At 36.6% G+C, this 18,171-nt stretch overlaps 3 protein-coding genes across 4 annotated transcripts; 2 read left to right on the top strand and 1 right to left on the bottom strand.

Annotated features, from left to right (window-relative positions):
* Positions 1-4,902: 4,902 nt before the first annotated feature.
* LOC114820899 (uncharacterized) lies at positions 4,903-5,472 on the bottom strand. The gene has a single exon (XM_029092232.2). It carries the CDS (start codon positions 5,470-5,472, stop codon positions 4,903-4,905), a length of 570 nt encoding a protein of 189 aa, XP_028948065.2.
* A 753-nt stretch (positions 5,473-6,225) lies between these two features.
* Positions 6,226-13,712, top strand: LOC103454772 (beta-adaptin-like protein C). The gene is made up of 15 exons (XM_008394374.3): positions 6,226-6,529; positions 7,194-7,391; positions 8,051-8,164; positions 8,340-8,590; positions 8,724-8,859; positions 8,961-9,140; positions 9,271-9,363; positions 9,471-9,682; positions 9,782-9,845; positions 10,002-10,181; positions 10,480-10,572; positions 10,946-11,352; positions 11,609-11,798; positions 11,876-12,079; positions 13,198-13,712. Exons 1-15 carry the CDS (start codon positions 6,443-6,445, stop codon positions 13,495-13,497), a joined length of 2,709 nt encoding a protein of 902 aa, XP_008392596.1. The 5' UTR covers positions 6,226-6,442; the 3' UTR covers positions 13,498-13,712.
* Positions 13,713-14,267: 555 nt separating this feature from the next.
* Positions 14,268-16,856, top strand: LOC103454773 (uncharacterized). Of its 2 annotated transcripts, XM_070811589.1 has the most exons (5): positions 14,268-14,488; positions 14,993-15,068; positions 15,467-15,616; positions 16,115-16,178; positions 16,320-16,856. In XM_070811589.1, the coding sequence occupies exons 3-5, from the start codon at positions 15,533-15,535 to the stop codon at positions 16,598-16,600; spliced, it is 429 nt and encodes a 142-aa protein (XP_070667690.1). In that variant the 5' UTR covers positions 14,268-14,488; positions 14,993-15,068; positions 15,467-15,532; the 3' UTR covers positions 16,601-16,856. The 2 variants fall into 2 exon arrangements, with proteins under 2 accessions (XP_070667690.1, XP_070667691.1); XM_070811590.1 differs by lacking the exons at positions 14,268-14,488; positions 14,993-15,068 and having other exon boundaries at positions 15,398-15,616.
* Positions 16,857-18,171: the final 1,315 nt, after the last annotated feature.

Here is an 18,171-nt window from a genome sequence, read left to right as displayed (position 1 = left end):
TTTTATTTTCTAATATATTGATTTCAACACTCATTTTTTTCTTTTGCCTCTCATAAGATATACCAAAGGGAACCAATTTTTCATTTTTAACTTCTGGAAGTTTGGACGAGATTACCTGTTGGCAACAAAATGTCTCTTTCACTCAATTGCTTAATGTGAGTATTACATATATGACAACTATAATACATACAAACAAATATAGATGTGTAGAAAATGTTTATCCTATTATATATTTAGCTGCTTAACTTTTTGTTTGTAGGAATTAACAACAAATTTCCATGCCTTTTCACAAGATGAAAGAGCCAAACAAAATGGAAATTGAGCAGGATTTTCATTTGTAGATTTTTTGTAAAATGGAAAATTGGAGGTGTGGAGTGCCCACCTATTATTTTGGCATCCTACAACATGAAGAAAAAATTGGAAGATATTTCTTTTTGTTTTTGGCAAATTTTGTGCAGTATAGAAAGTTAAAGTGGAGGTTGCACCATTTTCCTTTTGAATTGTACTATCTTAATTTAAAATAACTTGTAATTGTCTTTGAATTGGCATAGCTGCTTTCTAAAATAGTTATTCTAATATTTTATACAAGTATTCTTAACATTGCATAAAAAATTAAAGAACCCATTAATTAAATTTGCCTAAACTTGAAAATTAAAACTGGTGGTTGCATGTGCTTTCGCCAAGAAGAGGAACAAAACAAAGTTGGGGTCTGTGAACAAAAGAGAGGAAGGGGAGAAGACTGGACAAATTGAACAGGGGTATAAGGATATTTTGGTCATTTACATGATATTTTAATATTACATAACTTTTTTAAGAAAGAAGAAAAATAGTGGACATGTGTCAAGCTGGTAAGCAGTCACAGTGACTATTCAGCAGGACTTCCTACTAACTATTAAGCAACCAAGTTTTGTTGATTATATAATATACAATTATGGTTCTATATTAATCTTATATAAGATGCATTTGTTCAATATCTATTAAACTGATTTCATATTTAATGTTATTATCAGACAAATATCATCACAAAAATCTTTATAAATGCATGTGAAGTAGAGAGCATTGGCGCAGGTCTAGATAGTTTAAAAGGATTAATTGGTTTTGATGGATATTTTTGTATTCGATTTTATTGATTTCATTTGCTTTTTTTTTTTTATTCTGCAGTGTGAGATTGTAGGTGGAGGATAAAAGGAAGCTGCAAATGTGCATATAATATAAAAAAATTAAGGAATTGGTGTAGAAAGTTAAGAAATCGAAAAAAATTAGAAGAAAATGTGTTTGGAAGGTGAGAAAGTGCCGAGAAATTCAAGAAGAGGAGAGAGAAGAATGATTGTTAGACTTTCTGAAGAGATACCATATTCAGTTTAATAAATAGTCAGTGGACGCCAAATTTTAAAAATAGTACCTATGTTCAGTTTCAAAAATAGTGTAGTATCGTGTTCAATTTCAGAAATAGTTTAGTACTCATGTTTAGTTTCAAAAATAATTAGTGTTCAACTTTCCGTTCAATTTCAGAAATAGTATGTGTGAGTGACGCGCGCGTTAATTTTTTATTACATTTTTCTATTTTATTTTTATTATATTAAACTTGTTTTCTTTTTTATTAAAATTTAAGTACTTTTCATTAAAGTTTAAGCTCTTTTGTCTTTTTCATTAAAATTTAAGTCATTTTTTATTAAATAAAGTTATAGAATGATTGTTTGTTAAAATAAACTTAGCCCAAGTCATTTTCATTTAAACTTCATTTTTGTTAAAATATGCCACATAGGATCTTTGACATTACCTTTGAAGATGCTCTTAGTTGTCATAAATAAATTTGGACTTCTCATAAACAATCTTATACCCAATTTGCTTTATATGTCTCCCAAAAGTTACTGAAGCCATCAATAGAGAGTAGGAAATTTCTTGGAATAAAAAATCTAATTTCTCCCTGTGGCTGTGGCTTGGAAGGATGTATATTTACCTAAGACTTTAGGGGGATGCGGATTAGAAAGCTGAAGATTTTAATCTTGCCTTCCTTACAATGCTTGCTTGGAAAATTATTTCAAAAAATGACAATTGGTGGGTTAAAATTGTGAAGGTAAAATATCAATGAAACCTTTGTAATGCGAAGTGTAAACAAAATCAATCTATGGCTTGAAAATGAATTTTGGCTAGAAAACCTATCATTAAAAACGGAATGAGATTGATTGTGGGAAATGGTCAAAATATTTTGTTTTAGTCCCATAACTGAGTTTTTCCTTTTCCACTATCCACTCTCATTCAAAACTAGTTAATAAACTCTTTAAATTTAAATTAGAAAGTTAGTGATGTGATGGTATATAAAATGTGGAACAAGAAGTTAATCCTTCAATTACTACCTAATGATGTGGCTGATAAAACATTTGTCATCCCTATCCCTTTAAATGACATGGAGGATGAGTTTATCGCCGGGGGGGGGGGGGGGAATCGTATGCTAATGGAAATTTCTCAGTTAAATCAATCACTTGGATTCAAATTGATGATACTCACAGTAAACCTTTCAAACAATTACTAAAAAAAATGTGGAAACTTATTCCACATAAAGTTAAATTTTTTGCTTGGTTGCTTATAAGAAATAGATTGTCTTCCTCTAAAAGATTAAGTAAGTATCATCATAATGGTCAAACTCTTTGCCTTTTATGCAATATTGCAGAGGATGATCAACTATACCGTTTTGTTTATTGTACTCATGCTCAAGAAGTTTGGAAGCTTTGTAATAACCTGTCTCCACCCTCCTCCATCTGCAATATGAATGATTGGTTAATGGGGATGTCAGCTTTCAATAAAGATGACATTTCTGATCTTAATAAAATCCTAATTCTTTGTTGGCAAATGTGGAATGAGAGAAATAATTTTGTTGTTAAACAAATTAAACCTCATCCAACTCGCTGTCTAATGGCAACAGCTACAATTGGTAAAGAGTTCTTGAAGGCTAATTTGAAACAGAAACCAAGGAAGACTAAGATTTCAAGCAGCACCATTAGTTGGAAAGCACCTGCATAAGGCTTTTATAAGCTCAATTTTGATGGGTCGATGTAGGGCACTATTGCTGCTGCGATTTTTATAATCAGATTCATCGGAGACAACCTTCTCTCTTAGGTGCTCGACATCTTGGACCAAATGCTATCACTGTGGTTGAAGCTCAGGCTCTTTGGGATGCCTTGGCTTTGGCCAAACAATGTCAAATCAAGAAAATTGTGGTAGAATAGGACTCAAAGGTTGTCGTTGATTCAATTCTGAAAAGTGTGCAATACCATAGAGAATTAGGTCCATCGTTGAGGACATTAAATGGCTTGCCTCATCATTCTAGCTGGTAGAATGAAATCATGTCTACAGGAAAGCAAACTTCACAAAGGACGCCATAACTTCTCTTGGGCATAATTGTTCTAATTTATATATTTTGGGATAGGTGTGTTACCCAAGCAAAAAACACTCTTGTATGATTCTCAAGGCCTTGGGTGTGTCCGAGGTTTCTCTTTAAATTAATCTTATTTCTTCCTCCAAAATATATATATATATAATCTCCCCAACTCAAGGGGTGGAAACCTAAAATTAGCCTAGTATTTTTAACTATTCATCTATATGTATGAGGTTAGTCAAGTTTTTCTTCCAAGGATAAATGACTTATAATTCTCACTTCTAATTTTATAATTTGTTAAATATTTTAATTTCTCTAATATTTTTTTTTTGGATTTAGTTTTATATCATCTTTCTTATTTTTTTACGAACAATTCGATGTAAAAAATCTGGGATGCACAACATTATGATCGTTGGAAAGGCCTATAGATGGGAGCGCTTCACGGGATCATAACCACGAGCACGACAACCTTTGGATGGCAATGGTCATGAAATCACATCTGCACAGTTTTGTCCAACCACATGCCGCACCACACTGAATCAACCTGCGTCAGTGAAACTGACGCGAAGGCTCTGTTGTCTTCCAAAAACCTTATCCACCCGGGGTGTGTACTAGACCCAATTACCCACCCAAATCCCAAAAGCTTGTTTTTGCCACCCCAAAATACACCACTTAGAGAAGAAATGGGCTTAGATTCTAAATTTTTTTTCCACCTGTGTCGGAGACAGTCTAAGGCTTGAGCTGCATTCTTTTGACTTAGAGCATCAGTAATGAGAGACGCAAATTACCTTGAAGTGAGCACGTTTACATTTGTTCTTAGCCTAAAGCTCTATAATAGCGGAATGTAAACTATCAATCTTTGTTTGAACATGGAAATAAATATGTGTATTTATATTATTTTTGTACTTTTAGAAGATTGATTCCGCTGGTCAAAGAGAAAAAAATAAATAAGATTTTAAGTTTACATCAATTTACGTCTTCAAGTAAAATGAGATGTAAATATAATTTTTACATCTAAAATTTGCATCTCTCTTAAACACCTTTATTAGGTGAGATTGGATGCAATAATTGTAATCTCTTGTCAAGTGAAAGTAAACTGATCCCTTTTGCATTCGATTTTGAATCTCCTTATCACAGTTATTAATGATTGTTTGGAAGTACTTAAAATGATTGAAAACGCTTTTAGAAAACATGTTTTTGAGTTTAAAAAGAACTTAAAGTGTTTTTTTAGGAAACACTTAAAGTGTTTTTTTTAAATTCAATTGCATTATATCTTTTTTTTAAGAAGAAGAAATTTATTAAAGCTTAAAACCTCTAATACAACCGTTTCTCATACAATCAAAATTAAAAGCCTCCATAGCCGAAGTTGGAAGACAAAAATCCCAAAAATGTGGGTTGGCAACAGTGAGGCCCACGTGAGCTAATGCGTCCACCACGAAATTAGCCTCCCTATAAATATGCTTTCAACTGATATGCTGAAATTCAGAAGCCAACCATTTAATGTCCTCTATGATAGGTTTAAGATGCTAAGGGGGCATCCAAACATCTTGCACCACCTGGATAACAAGCTTAGAATCCCCTTCCACCATCAACTTCTTCACACCTTTGTGCCTAGCGAACAAAAGCCCTTCCTTTAAAGCAACGGCCTCCGCAACCAAAATGGTGGTGCCATCAAGGTTCAATGCCCCCGCACCAACATGTTGCCCCTCCTTATTTCTAAGAACAAAAACAGCTGCAGAGCAATCCAAACTAACCGACCCATCAAAGTTTAATTTCACATAGCCATAGGGAGGAGGACGCCAGCAAATGGGGTGTTGGTGGCAAGGATCACTCCTAGAGATCTTCTTACAATTAACCTTAGAAAAAGATAAGCCTACACTTGCGGCAATGGAGATACTCCTAGCTGAATTAGGAATTATACTTCTAAAAACTTTATTATTTCTATCATTCCATATTTGCCAACAATCCAAAATAGCTTTACTAAGATCACCCAAATCATTGCATTCAACATTGTCAATTAGTTCCATCCAATCTAACACATTATTAAACTGAGTCAAATTATTCTTCCAAGGACTTACCGGAGAGAGGTTCCACATTTCTTTAGCATGCTCGCAATTAAGAAAAAGATGATTTTGAGTCTCATCCTCATTGCCACACATAGGGCACAATTTGCCAATATTTTGAATAAATTTATTCAATCTCATCCTAGTATGAAGTTTTTCATAAGTAAAAAGCCATGCAAAATCTTTTACCTTCGGAGGTATCATTAACTTCCATATCTTCTTAAGGAGCTTCTGCCTTTTAACTTCTTGATTTATTATTACTCTGAATCCAAGTCACGAGAACTCACCAGTAGAGGAGTGTTCCCACACGAAATTGTCACTTTTATTTTGAAGGGAAATAAGGACCATACAAATTTTCCTCACAACATCCAGGTCCAACACTTGGGAGAGACGAACTCTATCCCAATTTTTATTATCAATAAACTCACTCACTTTAGTGTTCAAATTTATGTTCTGTCGTTGATTTTCAGGAATTAGCTGGAACAATGGATAAGAAAAAAAATCCAATGATGGGTCCAAAAAAAGTATATCCTCACCATTACCCACAACCCATCTAATTCCTCTGTTAATAACATGTCTACTATTCAAAATCCCTTTCCAGGCCAAAGAGTGGCTCTGCTTGACTTTGCAACTAAAAAAATCATCCTTCTTTTAAGTACTTTCTTTTAACAATTTGCACACACCAATTGCATTATATCAAGAATTGATTTTAAAAACATTTTCAATAAAAATACTTTCAATCATTTTAAACCATTTTCAAACGAGCCTAAAATAGTTTTGAGAAGAATATAATCTTGTAATAAAAAGAAACCGTACCGGTTTGCTATATTCTCCACCGGGTCGGGTTTAACACAAGTCATTTCCCATCGGTTTTATTTTGTTTTTCTTCTACTGTCGTCGTCTCTCTTTAGACGAAGCATTTTGGTTTGACGCAATCAGTTGCAGAGAGAGAGAGAGAGAGAGAGAGAGAGAGAGAGAGAGGAGAAGGCTCCGGAGCAAAGAGATGAGCGGTCACGACTCCAAGTACTTCTCCACCACCAAGAAGGGCGAAATCCCTGAGCTCAAAGAGGAGCTCAATTCTCAATACAAGGTCATCTCTCGCTCTCTCCTCTTTCTCTCTCTACACTCATATTTGTATGTTCAAATTGATCTGTGATCTACTTCTATTAGGGCTTCGATTCTTCGTTACGGTGTTTTGTTGCCAATCAGGGATTGGTTCGAGCAGATCTGTTGGTTTATGATTCGAGTTTTTGCTTAAATTACTGTTCGATTTCTTCAAATTTCATTACTTGTCACCCCGGGGTTTTGGAATTGTGCGGATCCGACACGGAATATGTGTATTTCACCTGTAGTGAGCTTAGTGTTCTCTTTGGTGCTGGCAAAATAAATGGAAATGGAAACGAAAACGAAAGCGTAAATGGAATTCTGCTCTTTTGTTTTTGTTTTTGTTTTCTTCTCGAGTGAGTAGAATTCGAATGCAATTCCTTTTTCTTATTTGGTAGTAACGAATCGCAGCATGTTTATTGCTCAAAGTGCAGTCAATTGTAGTTTTACATGATAATTTTACATTTCTGATATCGGCATAGCTTATAAGTTCATTCCTGTGATTTGTTTGATTCCCATCACAGTACCCTCGTTTGCACCATTAAATTTGATCTTTTTAATATTGGGCCTTTTTTTCAGTTCCGAATTATGTTTCTTGTGTACTTTGTTGGAGACTGAGAGAAAATAATCGTCTTATATGGGTGGTACAGGATAAGAGAAAAGATGCCGTCAAGAAGGTGATCGCAGCAATGACTGTTGGGAAGGATGTTTCATCACTTTTCACAGATGTAGTAAATTGCATGCAAACAGAAAACTTGGAGCTGAAGAAGCTAGTCTATTTGTATCTGATAAATTATGCTAAAAGCCAGCCTGACCTAGCTATACTTGCGGTGAATACATTTGTCAAGGTAAAACTGCAATGGAACGTTCAGTTTTATACAGTTTGCACATCTTGATGTCAGAATCTGTCGCCCAGCCAACATGTTGGTGGATATGCTGATTTTCAAATTCATATCTTCTCATAGTTTTCAAGTACCACACACTTGCATGTAATCAGGTCAGGTCAATTCAGACATTTTTACAGATGACTTATATGCTTTAGGAGAAAAGAAAAGATAGGTGGACTATAGCCATTTGATTATAAGTTAACGGGCAAAGAATATGTGATAGATGCTGAAATTGCAATGTTCAAGGGTGTATATAATAATTCAAACAGATAAAGCTAGTGGAAATGGAATTTTTCACTCGATATTTAAATTCCAAGTCTCTAACATCATCTTTTTTTTCAGTACTCAATCTGCTTGAGTTAATTGTCTGTCTTTATAATGGAGTCGATGATGTTCCAAATATGATGTTCAGGATAGCCAAATTGGTCTTATGGCACCTTCACGATAGCCAATGTCATGCTCCAAATATGATGTTCAATAACATCATCTCTTTCATTTTTTTCCCTTTTTCTTTTCTGAAAGGAGGATAATTCCTACTTATGTTGAGAAAAAATTGAATTAAACATTTTTCAAATAATTCTTCGTTTTAATTGGCTTGTGTTGCATGATCAATTATGCAGGATTCACAGGACCCAAATCCTTTGATTCGTGCTTTAGCCGTCCGGACAATGGGTTGTATTCGTGTTGATAAAATTACCGAATATCTATGTGATCCCCTTCAGAGGTGTCTTAAGGTTGATTTTTAGTGCTTATACATTTTTTGCACATGCTTTCTTGTCGAAACTTAGTCTTAAGTTTGTTAATAATTTGCAGCTTGCAATGGTTACTCTTGAACATGTTGTAAAGTAGTTTAATTGGCTTGGCTTGCATCTTGTTATCTGTTTCTTAGTTTTCTTTACTTCATAACAGGATGATGATCCATATGTTCGGAAGACAGCAGCCATATGTGTGGCCAAACTTTATGACATAAATGCAGAGTTAGTTGAGGATAGGGGTTTTCTGGAATCTCTCAAGGATTTGATATCTGATAATAATCCTATGGTTGTAGCCAATGCTGTGGCTGCTCTAGCCGAAATTCAAGAGAATAGTACTAGACCCATCTTTGAGATCACTAGTCACACTCTGTCAAAGCTCCTAACTGCCTTAAATGAATGCACAGAGTATGTGTACTTTTAGTAGTGCTTACTCAATTATTTTTATGTACTGAATACTATTTATGCGGTTAGATCATGTTATCTTTTTGTTAAAATTCCTTTCATTTGTTTATCTAACTTGATTATGATAAGTGTTCAGGTGGGGTCAAGTTTTCATATTGGACGCTCTTTCTAAATACAAGGCAGCAGACGCTCGTGAAGCTGAAAATATAGTAGAGCGAGTTACACCACGATTACAACACGCTAACTGTGCGGTTGTACTTTCAGCTGTTAAGGTGTGGATTTTATTTTCTAATGTTCTGAATCATTATGCCTTCAATTATCATCATTTGGTTACTTCTGTAATTGTTTTGTCTTTTTACCTCTTTACTTGCAGATGATCCTCCAACAAATGGAACTTATAACTAGTACTGATGTCGTCAGAAATCTTTGCAAAAAGATGGCTCCTCCACTCGTGACACTGTTATCTGCTGAGCCTGAGATACAATATGTTGCATTGAGAAATATCAACCTTATAGTACAAAGACGACCCACAATCCTTGCTCATGAAATTAAGGTAAATAAAAATTAGTATCTGTGTAGAATCTTACTGTTTGATCCAATATAACAAGGAGTTGAGACTTGTTATCAACTATGTAGCCAGATTGTAAGCAAGGCAAGCTCGTATAACTCTTGACTCTTTGTAGGTGTTCTTCTGCAAGTACAATGATCCAATTTATGTAAAGATGGAAAAGTTAGAAATCATGATCAAGCTTGCTTCAGACCGAAATATAGACCAGGTATGCAAATCTTGCCAGGAGTTACTATTTTATATTAGACTTAATTGGTTGAAAGTTGTCAGTCTCAAAGGGGAGTTAAAATCATGCTTGCTCCAACATTTCTGCAGGTTTTGTTGGAGTTTAAAGAGTATGCTACGGAAGTAGATGTGGATTTTGTCCGAAAAGCTGTCCGTGCCATTGGTCGCTGTGCAATCAAATTAGAAAGAGCAGCTGAGCGGTGCATTACTGTTTTACTGGAGCTTATTAAGATCAAAGTAAATTATGTAGTTCAAGAGGCCATTATTGTCATCAAAGATATATTTAGAAGATATCCAAATACGTAAGTTATGGGTTTTCATTTTTTAATTTTAAATTTAAATTGAGATGACGAGGCTTCTTCCCTTACAAACTTTGTAATTGATTGCTATCTTGATGACAGCTATGAGTCCATTATTGCCACTCTGTGCGAAAGCCTTGACACTTTAGATGAACCAGAAGCCAAGGTACGTATGTTTATCTCCCTGATAAAATATAAATCCCCAGCTTAAGATTTATGTTTTTTCTTTTTGTATTGCTATTCAATATTTCACTGCTTTAGCCTTCTGATTTTCACTTCGTGTTTCCATGCTCATGTTCTTTCTCACTCTCTCCCCCAATAGGCATCAATGATCTGGATAATTGGTGAATATGCAGAACGAATTGACAATGCTGATGAGCTACTTGAAAGTTTTCTGGAAAGTTTCCCTGAAGAGCCTGCACATGTCCAATTGCAATTGCTAACTGCAACTGTCAAACTCTTTCTTAAGAAGCCGACTGAAGGACCACAGCAGATGATACAGGTTCAACTTTTGTATTATTCACACATAGTTATCCTCTCTAGCTTCTTTTTCCCGTCATTTGCCATAAATGCCGTATTAGAATGCATAGTACCGTTATTAGAGCAGCCATTGTTCTGATTTCATTGTTCTAATATAGTGTAGCATCTAAGAGGCGACACTCTTTTTTACTATGAATGAGAATGTCTAAAGTTATATGTTTGTTCTCCTTTTGAAGTATTTCCTTGCATACTTGGACCATAGTTATATTTTCTAGATATTATCCAAGTAAAGTTCTCACTTTGTAGATCCGTATTTGCAGGTTGTTTTAAATAATGCTACTGTTGAAACAGACAATCCTGATTTGCGTGATCGGGCCTACATATATTGGCGTCTTTTATCAACTGACCCAGAGGTGGGTTTGGCCAAAACGAGTTTCAGTTCTTTCTCATTATAATAACCTATCTTATTTGTTTCCCTCTCTTAGTCGATATATAGTATTTTGTTTCTTTGTCCATCCAATAGTTAATAAATGCCCCTTTTCTTTTACATGTACAACCACAAATTTGTTTTTCTATTTTGCATTTTCTTCGGGGGGACAGTTTGGGTTTGAAATCTATTTTGGGTGAAGATTTCTACCGGTTACCATTAATGTGCTCATGCGTATGCCACTTATGTACAATTGGCCTGCAGTGAACCCTTTGCAAAACCATAGTTTGACAATTTAGAATAACATATCCTGTTAGGGTTGTAGTTTTGAGCTCATGGGCACGCTTCTTATTTCACAGGCAGCCAAGGATGTGGTGTTAGCTGAGAAGCCAGTGATCAGTGACGATTCAAACCTGATTGATCCATCTCTTCTTGATGAGCTTCTTGCTAACATTGCTACGTTATCCTCTGTGTATCACAAGCCTCCAGAAGCATTTGTTACCCGTGTGAAGGCCACAGCCCAAAGAACTGAAGATGAGGACTATGGTAGTGAAACAGGAAATTCTGAATCACCTGCTCATGTTGCTGATAGCTCTGCATCCCCAACCGCAACTAGTTCAGGTGTTCCATATGCTGCAGCTAGACAACCTACACCAGTTTCGCCTGCACCTGCACCTGCTGCTCCAGTACCAGATTTGCTTGGTGACCTGATGGGCCTGGAAAACAGTGCTATTGTCCCTGTGGATCAACCTGCTTCTCCCGCTGGGTAAGTATAATCGAAGTTGCATAGTGATCTTATTTATGTGATAGATTCTTTGTTATGTGGAGTGGACTGACTCTGCTGGCTGTGGGTGATATTGCCTTCCAATTTGTGTGAAAATTAGCTATGAGCTTTCGTCCAAAACAAAAAATTGCATATGAACTGTTTGATAAAGCGATCCAGTGGTTTAATTTCAATGCCGCAATAGTCATTGTCCAATGTAAAGTATCAAAATAACTTAATTTTCTGACCTTGATTGCAGACCTCCGTTGCCTGTCGTTCTCCCAGCGTCAACTGGTCAAGGTTTACAAATCAGTGCTCAGTTGACATGTAGGGAAGGACAAATATTTTACAGTTTATTGTTCGAGAACAACACACAGGTTCCACTAGATGGGTTCATGATTCAGTTCAACAAAAATACATTTGGTCTTGCAGCTGCTGGACCCCTTCAGGTACTTATTAAACAAGTAAATTGTGTGAGATTTCTCACCAAATAAAATTTGTAACAAAATACCTTAATGCCTATTAGGTTCCACAATTGCAACCTGGGAAATCAGCGGGGACTCTCTTGCCTATGGTTACGTTCCAGAATATGTCTCAAGGTCCTCCAAGCTCACTATTGCAGGTTGCTGTGAAAAACAATCAACAACCAGTCTGGTACTTTAACGATAAAATCTCATTGCACGTCTTCTTTACTGATGATGGAAGAATGGAGCGTGCAAACTTTCTTGAGGTAAAATCATCATGCACCTTCTGCTTCCTTTCAACTTTTAGTGTAGGGTCGTTTTCATGGTCAATGTTTGAACTTCACGACACTTACTACTAGGGCCCCGTTTGGTATTGCTTTTTTTTCATCAAAAAATGCTTCACTTTAAAGTTAAGCAATATAAAAGTGTTTGGTGAACTCCTACTTATTTTAAAAGCAGTGGCCTGCTTTAATAAAAAGTGGAGTGAGCGTTTAATGAATATTTTCAATTCCTATAATACCTTCATTAGATTTTGAAAAATGACATTGTTTAACCTTCTACACTCATTTTATCCCTAGGGGAGCAAAGTGACCACCACCACCTACCACTACAAACACTAACCTTACACCACCACTGCCATCGTTGCTACCACCATAACCATAACCGCCACCAACTCCATCACAACCGCCACCACCACCATTGCCACCGCTATTGTTGCCACCACCGTCACTGCTATCGTTGCTACCACCGCCACCGTCACCACCATAACCACAATCGGCACCCCTGCAGCCAATACTGCCACAGCCACAGCTGCCACCGCCCCTACCACCATTGTTACCTCTACAACCCAACCACCACAACCATTATTTTGGCACCACCACTGCCCTTGCCACAGCTGTCATCGCCACCACCCTCACTACCATGTCCATTTTTGTCATTATATACAGTTATATCAAACTATTACATTAAAATTTACCGAACACTTTTACAATGCTTTTCATACAACACTTTTAAAAATAGAGTTTATTAAACGCTCAACTGCTTTATTTTACAATGACGTGGTTTAGTTAGACTTGGAAGGGAGCTAAGTTTGGGAGATGATAGAATACGACAACAATGGACACCTAACATCCCATTAGGGCCATTACTACAGCAATGCTTTGCTTTTGTGCCTGGTTGCCGTATTTCCTTTCAGTTAAAAAAACTCGAGAGGAATATGATGGAATGAAGTTGAAGTGGGTCAAAAAGTAGGCTGTTGATTAAAGTGGGAATTTTAAAACACAAAGTTGTGGTAGAGAAGTTAAAACGGGGGTAAATGTTTTCGGAAAAGCAGTATAGTCTGGAACTTGTAGCACTTAAACTCTCATGCTTATCCCCGTTGCAGACATGGAGGTCTCTTCCGGACACAAATGAGATTACAAAGGACTTACCTGGAATTGTGGTGAGCAATGTTGAGGCGACTCTGGACCGCCTGGCTGCTACAAACATGTTCTTCATTGCGAAACGCAAACATGCCAACCAGGACGTGTTCTATTTCTCGGCAAAAATCCCTCGAGGAATACCGTTCTTGATTGAACTCACCACTGTCGTGAATAACCCCGGGGTCAAGATTGCAATCAAGACTCCAAGCCCGGAGACAGCACCTCTTTTCTTTGAAGCCATGGAGACTCTCCTCAAGGATTGATTCTGTTTTATATGTTTATAATTTTTGTATCTCTTATGTTTTTTCTTTAGTATTTGTAAACTCAGCAGCGGATGTCGAGTTTTTTTATCTTTTTTCGTTGTCGATCCGTCTGCCATTCTTTGTACTTTTCCTTCATTGCCACTTACATTGACCTTAAATTGTTCAAACTTTTGAGTTATATATTTCAATGCACTGGTTGTTGTGGTTCGATTCAACTCGGTGTCTAATCGTTATATTCTTCGCCCTTAAGTTTGATGGTTCAATTTGCGTGTATAGGATGTGTTTACCGATCACAGTCGTTAGAAATGTCAGCGACAGTTGCCCTGTCTGTGGATGACGTTGAACCGTTGACCTTACAGGCTCTATTTGCATCAACGGTTGAAAGTCATCAACGCTAGTGGCAGATTGTGGTAACTGGCAAGCACGCCTAGAGTTAGTGCTATGGAACCTGGATTTCCAATTTCTGCGTAATTTCTAATCAACCAAAACCGTATCTTCCATTCCATTGATCTTCATATAACCATTGAGAGCTACATATGACCTAATTTGAGTTTGAGGAATGACTAGATGTACACAAAAAATGAAATTGAAAATGAAAAGGGTGATGTTGTTTACACATTCTTGGCGCTAGGCGACTGATCATTGTCAAGAGTAATCCATAACCGTTTAGAACTAATTCACATTGCTGATACACATTTATCATGAATGGATTTTGTGTGAACTTTTAGGTGGACAGTAAACAAAAATGGAAAAGAAAAGGAAGAAAACACGAAAGTGAATGAGCTTCTTCGCAAGTGGCCTTCTACTACAGTGGTGAAGAGGAGTATTGCTCTTGCACCACATTGCACGTGGGAACTGAGGAAAATCGCCCAATTTGCATTTGTTTATACATTTTCTCTCCTTTTGGGTCTGAGGCTGTTTTCTTCTCGTCGAGTTAGGGTATCCGAGTTCACTCAGCAATCCCACCAGCCACAGCCGGAGGCAAATCTTCGTACAATCTTTCTCCCTAGTTTCCATCTAGAGCTTTGAAGCTCTTTAACGCTCGTTTGACCAAAAAAAAAAAATGATGTTCATATATAGTTAGAATATTTCGAGTAAATGTGTTTGATTTAACAGCAAACGAAAAGAGTTTCAAGTTTTGATTTGTAGTATCATTTGTTAGGTTCTAGAGAATGCAGAAACCAAATGAGATTTCAAGTATTTTTTTCTCTAGTTTTTTGTTTTCGAAACTTAATTATGCGTTCCATTCGGTTTAATTTAAACTTTTTATAGCTGAATTATGTACTTTTAGGTGTTAATCACCACCTAGAAAGTAACAGTGATCCTAATGAAGCTGTTCATTTGACTAATCTATGAATCTAAAACCAATTTATCACTAATTAATACACCTACATTATTTGTGGCTGGTAAAATGAATATATGGTTGGAGGCAGGGTCTTGCTATTGGTGAATCGCATCCATGTTCGTTCATTTAATATTGAATCAATGATATTAGTCCCACACAGCTCTCCTTCACCTGTCAGAGGCCGCCGGTCGAGATCATTGTCGAGGTCTAGGAGAAGTCGTTCTAGGTATACTGGAAATCTCAAATCCCTATTTTTAACCTGTTTTGGTTTTATGGTTTCTGTTTTATCCAAACCTAAATACTCTGTTCAAGCTTTGTTGAGTTGAATTGAAGAAAACTCCGGTTTTTCTTTCTGCAGGAGCCATGAACCTGTCGACGCATTTGTGGAAATTTAATGGCTTCCTTTCCATTTACACTTTAGTCCTGATATTCAAGTGAAGCCTTACTACTTGGTTGTAAAAATAACTGTTCTAGCTTCTAACATAATGTTTTTACCTATCTTGTCCTTTCTTTATTAGACTTCACATGTTTAATTGCTTCATGTCAATTTGGAAAGTAATAATCTTTCGAGAACCTTAATACATATTATATTCCTAGAGAATCACATATGAGCTCTTGTTTCAGGTACCGGACTGCCATCTGGTTACAGGCCCTCGCAACCAAGAATCTCGTGGATTTGGCTTTGTCGCAATGGAAACTGTTGAGAATGCAGAACGCTGCATCAAATATTTGGATCGGTCTGTGCTTCAAGGTCGATTAGTTACAGTTGAAAAGGTATTAGTTTCTGTCAAATGATCAAGAAAGTTTCTGTGCAGTATGCTGTTGAATTGTTTATACTTTTTTCTTATGAAGATTTTACCTCTTAAAAATGTTGCCTAACAAGTTTTGGCAGCAGGTCTGGTCACTGTAGCTTTCACTATCTAAGCTCTACACAGTCGAAACTATCCCCTTCACGACATGAGTATTTGCGTCGACATTCAATAATCATCAATACAAACTCAACTATTTTGCCGAGGGTTGAACGCCCTTTATTCCTCTCTTTCGTTTGCAACAGCGTCTTCCATGGTTGTTATTTACCTTACTATTTAATGCACTGCTATGGACTGTCCTTCGCGATGATTATGATCCACATGGAAGCAGCCGCAAATGGAAGGCACTGTTACTGTTTTAAGTAGATTGTTGACTTGTTTACCTATCTTTTATTCACTTCGAGTCATCTATTCACGTATTTATCTTGCATGACGCTATTTTGTGTTTTGTGTAAATGTGCAGGCAAAAAGGAAACGAGGGAGGACTCCAAATCCAGGAAGATATCAAGGTTTGAGAGATAAACGAGGTACAGACATGGATCAATATTCTAATTTTCTAGCAATTGTGCATTGTTGCTGACCTTAACATGGGTTGGTCACAAAACCGAACTCTTACTTAGAGCTTTTGTCACTCCTCTCCCTGTAACCTTTTACACACACTACCGCAGGAGGTCTACTGTGTTATTTTATGCCTGGCCCTCTAGATCTGAACAATCTGCATTTCGGGTGTACAATCGAGTTCGCCATAGCTAATTTTTGGATTAGAGCCTATTATAATGCTTTGTTTGAGTGGATTCACATCTCATGTGAACCATGGCTTACAAAGATGCAGGACGTGATCGTGATCATGACCCTAGACGATAGTGAAGTTATTCACCTCGTAGGTTTCAAGACAGAGATCCTTATTCCGGGGACCGCCGAGGAACATCACGCTCTCGATACGGTATGAGGGTGGATGAACACTGGGACTCGTACAGGAGGCGCAGAAAACGCACCTTGTCCTGTGGCAGAAACCCTAGATCGAGAAAATTAATCCAAATGAGCTTCTGACCGTCCCTGCATTTGTTAGTTTTACACCTAGATGTGGGGTTTTGGGATCTTTAGTACATTTTCACCAAGTATTTTTGCAATGTTGTTGTACTTGTGTATTGTATTTGTATGTTAACAATTTATTCTTAATAAAGTTGTTTACGTCTTCCATTTTATTCCCATTATCTTCATTTAACCATTAAGAGTACATGTTACCCAATTTGAGTTTGAGGAATGACTAGATTAAGCGAAGGAAGACAAAAAAGCAAAATGAAAAGGGTGACGTTATTTACACATTCTTGGGCAAAGATAATCCTTTCGAGAAAAATTTACTTATAAAAACGCTTTGATTTGGCCTCCAAATACTTTAAATTTGAAACGCTTTTAAGTCAAGATGGTCCTTGAGATTGACATAACTCGTTAATTTAGTCTTAGAGATTTGAAATCGATAAAAGTGATCATTGGGTTTGTCCACCATTAGATAAGGACCAAAATAACAAAAACACCCTCAATTTAATAAACAATGAACCAAAATGATTGGACAAAAATTACGGGTATTTTTGTTATTTTATTCTTATTTCATGGAGATTTTCACATAATAACCAAAATGATTGATAGTGTCATGCCCCGATCCTGAGATACGTCCAGGATCGACACGTGACGTCACCACATACTTGTACATCTATCATGTCCCGCCTCCGAGACATGAACAACACAAAAATCCAGGTCCAATAATGTAGTAATTTTTTTGTTTACTATATGGCTAAATCTAACCTTTGTGTTAGACTGCCTACGTACCCTTAGACGGAATCAAGTCATTCGTAGTTCACTATTCAATAGGCCTCGACAATTATCATAGTACTTTCTAGCAGAAAAGTATAGAATTCTAGAATCAATTAATAGGACTTGACAAGCATTGATTCCAGTTTCTTAAAGCAATCAATTCATGACCAAGGTTGTCATTTTGTCATTCACATGCATCACAATGTTTTCAAACCCATATTCACGATCATAGCAAATAATCAATTCAATGACTCAAAGATGCATAATTTAACTATGTTAATTAATCAATAAGATCAAGTATCAATTCACGAAGCTTAATACAGCAAATCCTCATATTTCCCCTACTTGGATTTCAAGCAATAACATTGTAACTCTAAGTTACAAACACAAATGTCTACCATGAGCAATCTATATTCGCTAGAATCTAAGGTCTCGAACTAACTCAACAAAACCAAACTAGAAAGTGGTCGCCAATCACGGAATTATCAATCAGTCCATACAATTCTAGGCAAGCTGTGAGCACCCATCACGGATGTACCAAGCATGATCACATTTAAAATATGTATGGCCCCTATTGCGAATATACCAAGCAGGACCATAACCTATAGCTCTAGGTAGTGATCACCCATCTTGGATATACCAAGCATGATCACTCCTCTAATGCATATGGTCCCCCATCGCGAATATACCAACAAGAACCATAGCCAT

The sequence above is a fragment of the Malus domestica genome, chromosome 14 (assembly GCF_042453785.1).
Source record: "Malus domestica chromosome 14, GDT2T_hap1".
In the NCBI taxonomy this organism is placed as follows: Eukaryota; Viridiplantae; Streptophyta; class Magnoliopsida; order Rosales; family Rosaceae; genus Malus; species Malus domestica.
This window is presented reverse-complemented; position numbering and strand designations above follow the sequence as displayed.

What these genes read in the sequence shown, in the direction of transcription:
- LOC114820899 (XM_029092232.2), bottom strand. Translation starts at nt 5,472, where the DNA reads ATGTGGAACCTCTCTCCGGTAAGTCCTTGGAAGAATAATTTGACTCAG.
- LOC103454773 (XM_070811589.1), top strand. Translation starts at nt 15,533, where the DNA reads ATGGAAACTGTTGAGAATGCAGAACGCTGCATCAAATATTTGGATCGG. An exon ending in GATTAGTTACAGTTGAAAAG is followed by an intron (nt 15,617 to 16,114) that starts GTATTAGTTTCT and finishes GTAAATGTGCAG; the next exon opens with GCAAAAAGGAAACGAGGGAG. An exon ending in AGGTTTGAGAGATAAACGAG is followed by an intron (nt 16,179 to 16,319) that starts GTACAGACATGG and finishes ACACTACCGCAG; the next exon opens with GAGGTCTACTGTGTTATTTT.
- LOC103454772 (XM_008394374.3), top strand. Translation starts at nt 6,443, where the DNA reads ATGAGCGGTCACGACTCCAAGTACTTCTCCACCACCAAGAAGGGCGAA. An exon ending in CGGTGAATACATTTGTCAAG is followed by an intron (nt 7,392 to 8,050) that starts GTAAAACTGCAA and finishes TCAATTATGCAG; the next exon opens with GATTCACAGGACCCAAATCC. An exon ending in TTGTACTTTCAGCTGTTAAG is followed by an intron (nt 8,860 to 8,960) that starts GTGTGGATTTTA and finishes CTTTACTTGCAG; the next exon opens with ATGATCCTCCAACAAATGGA.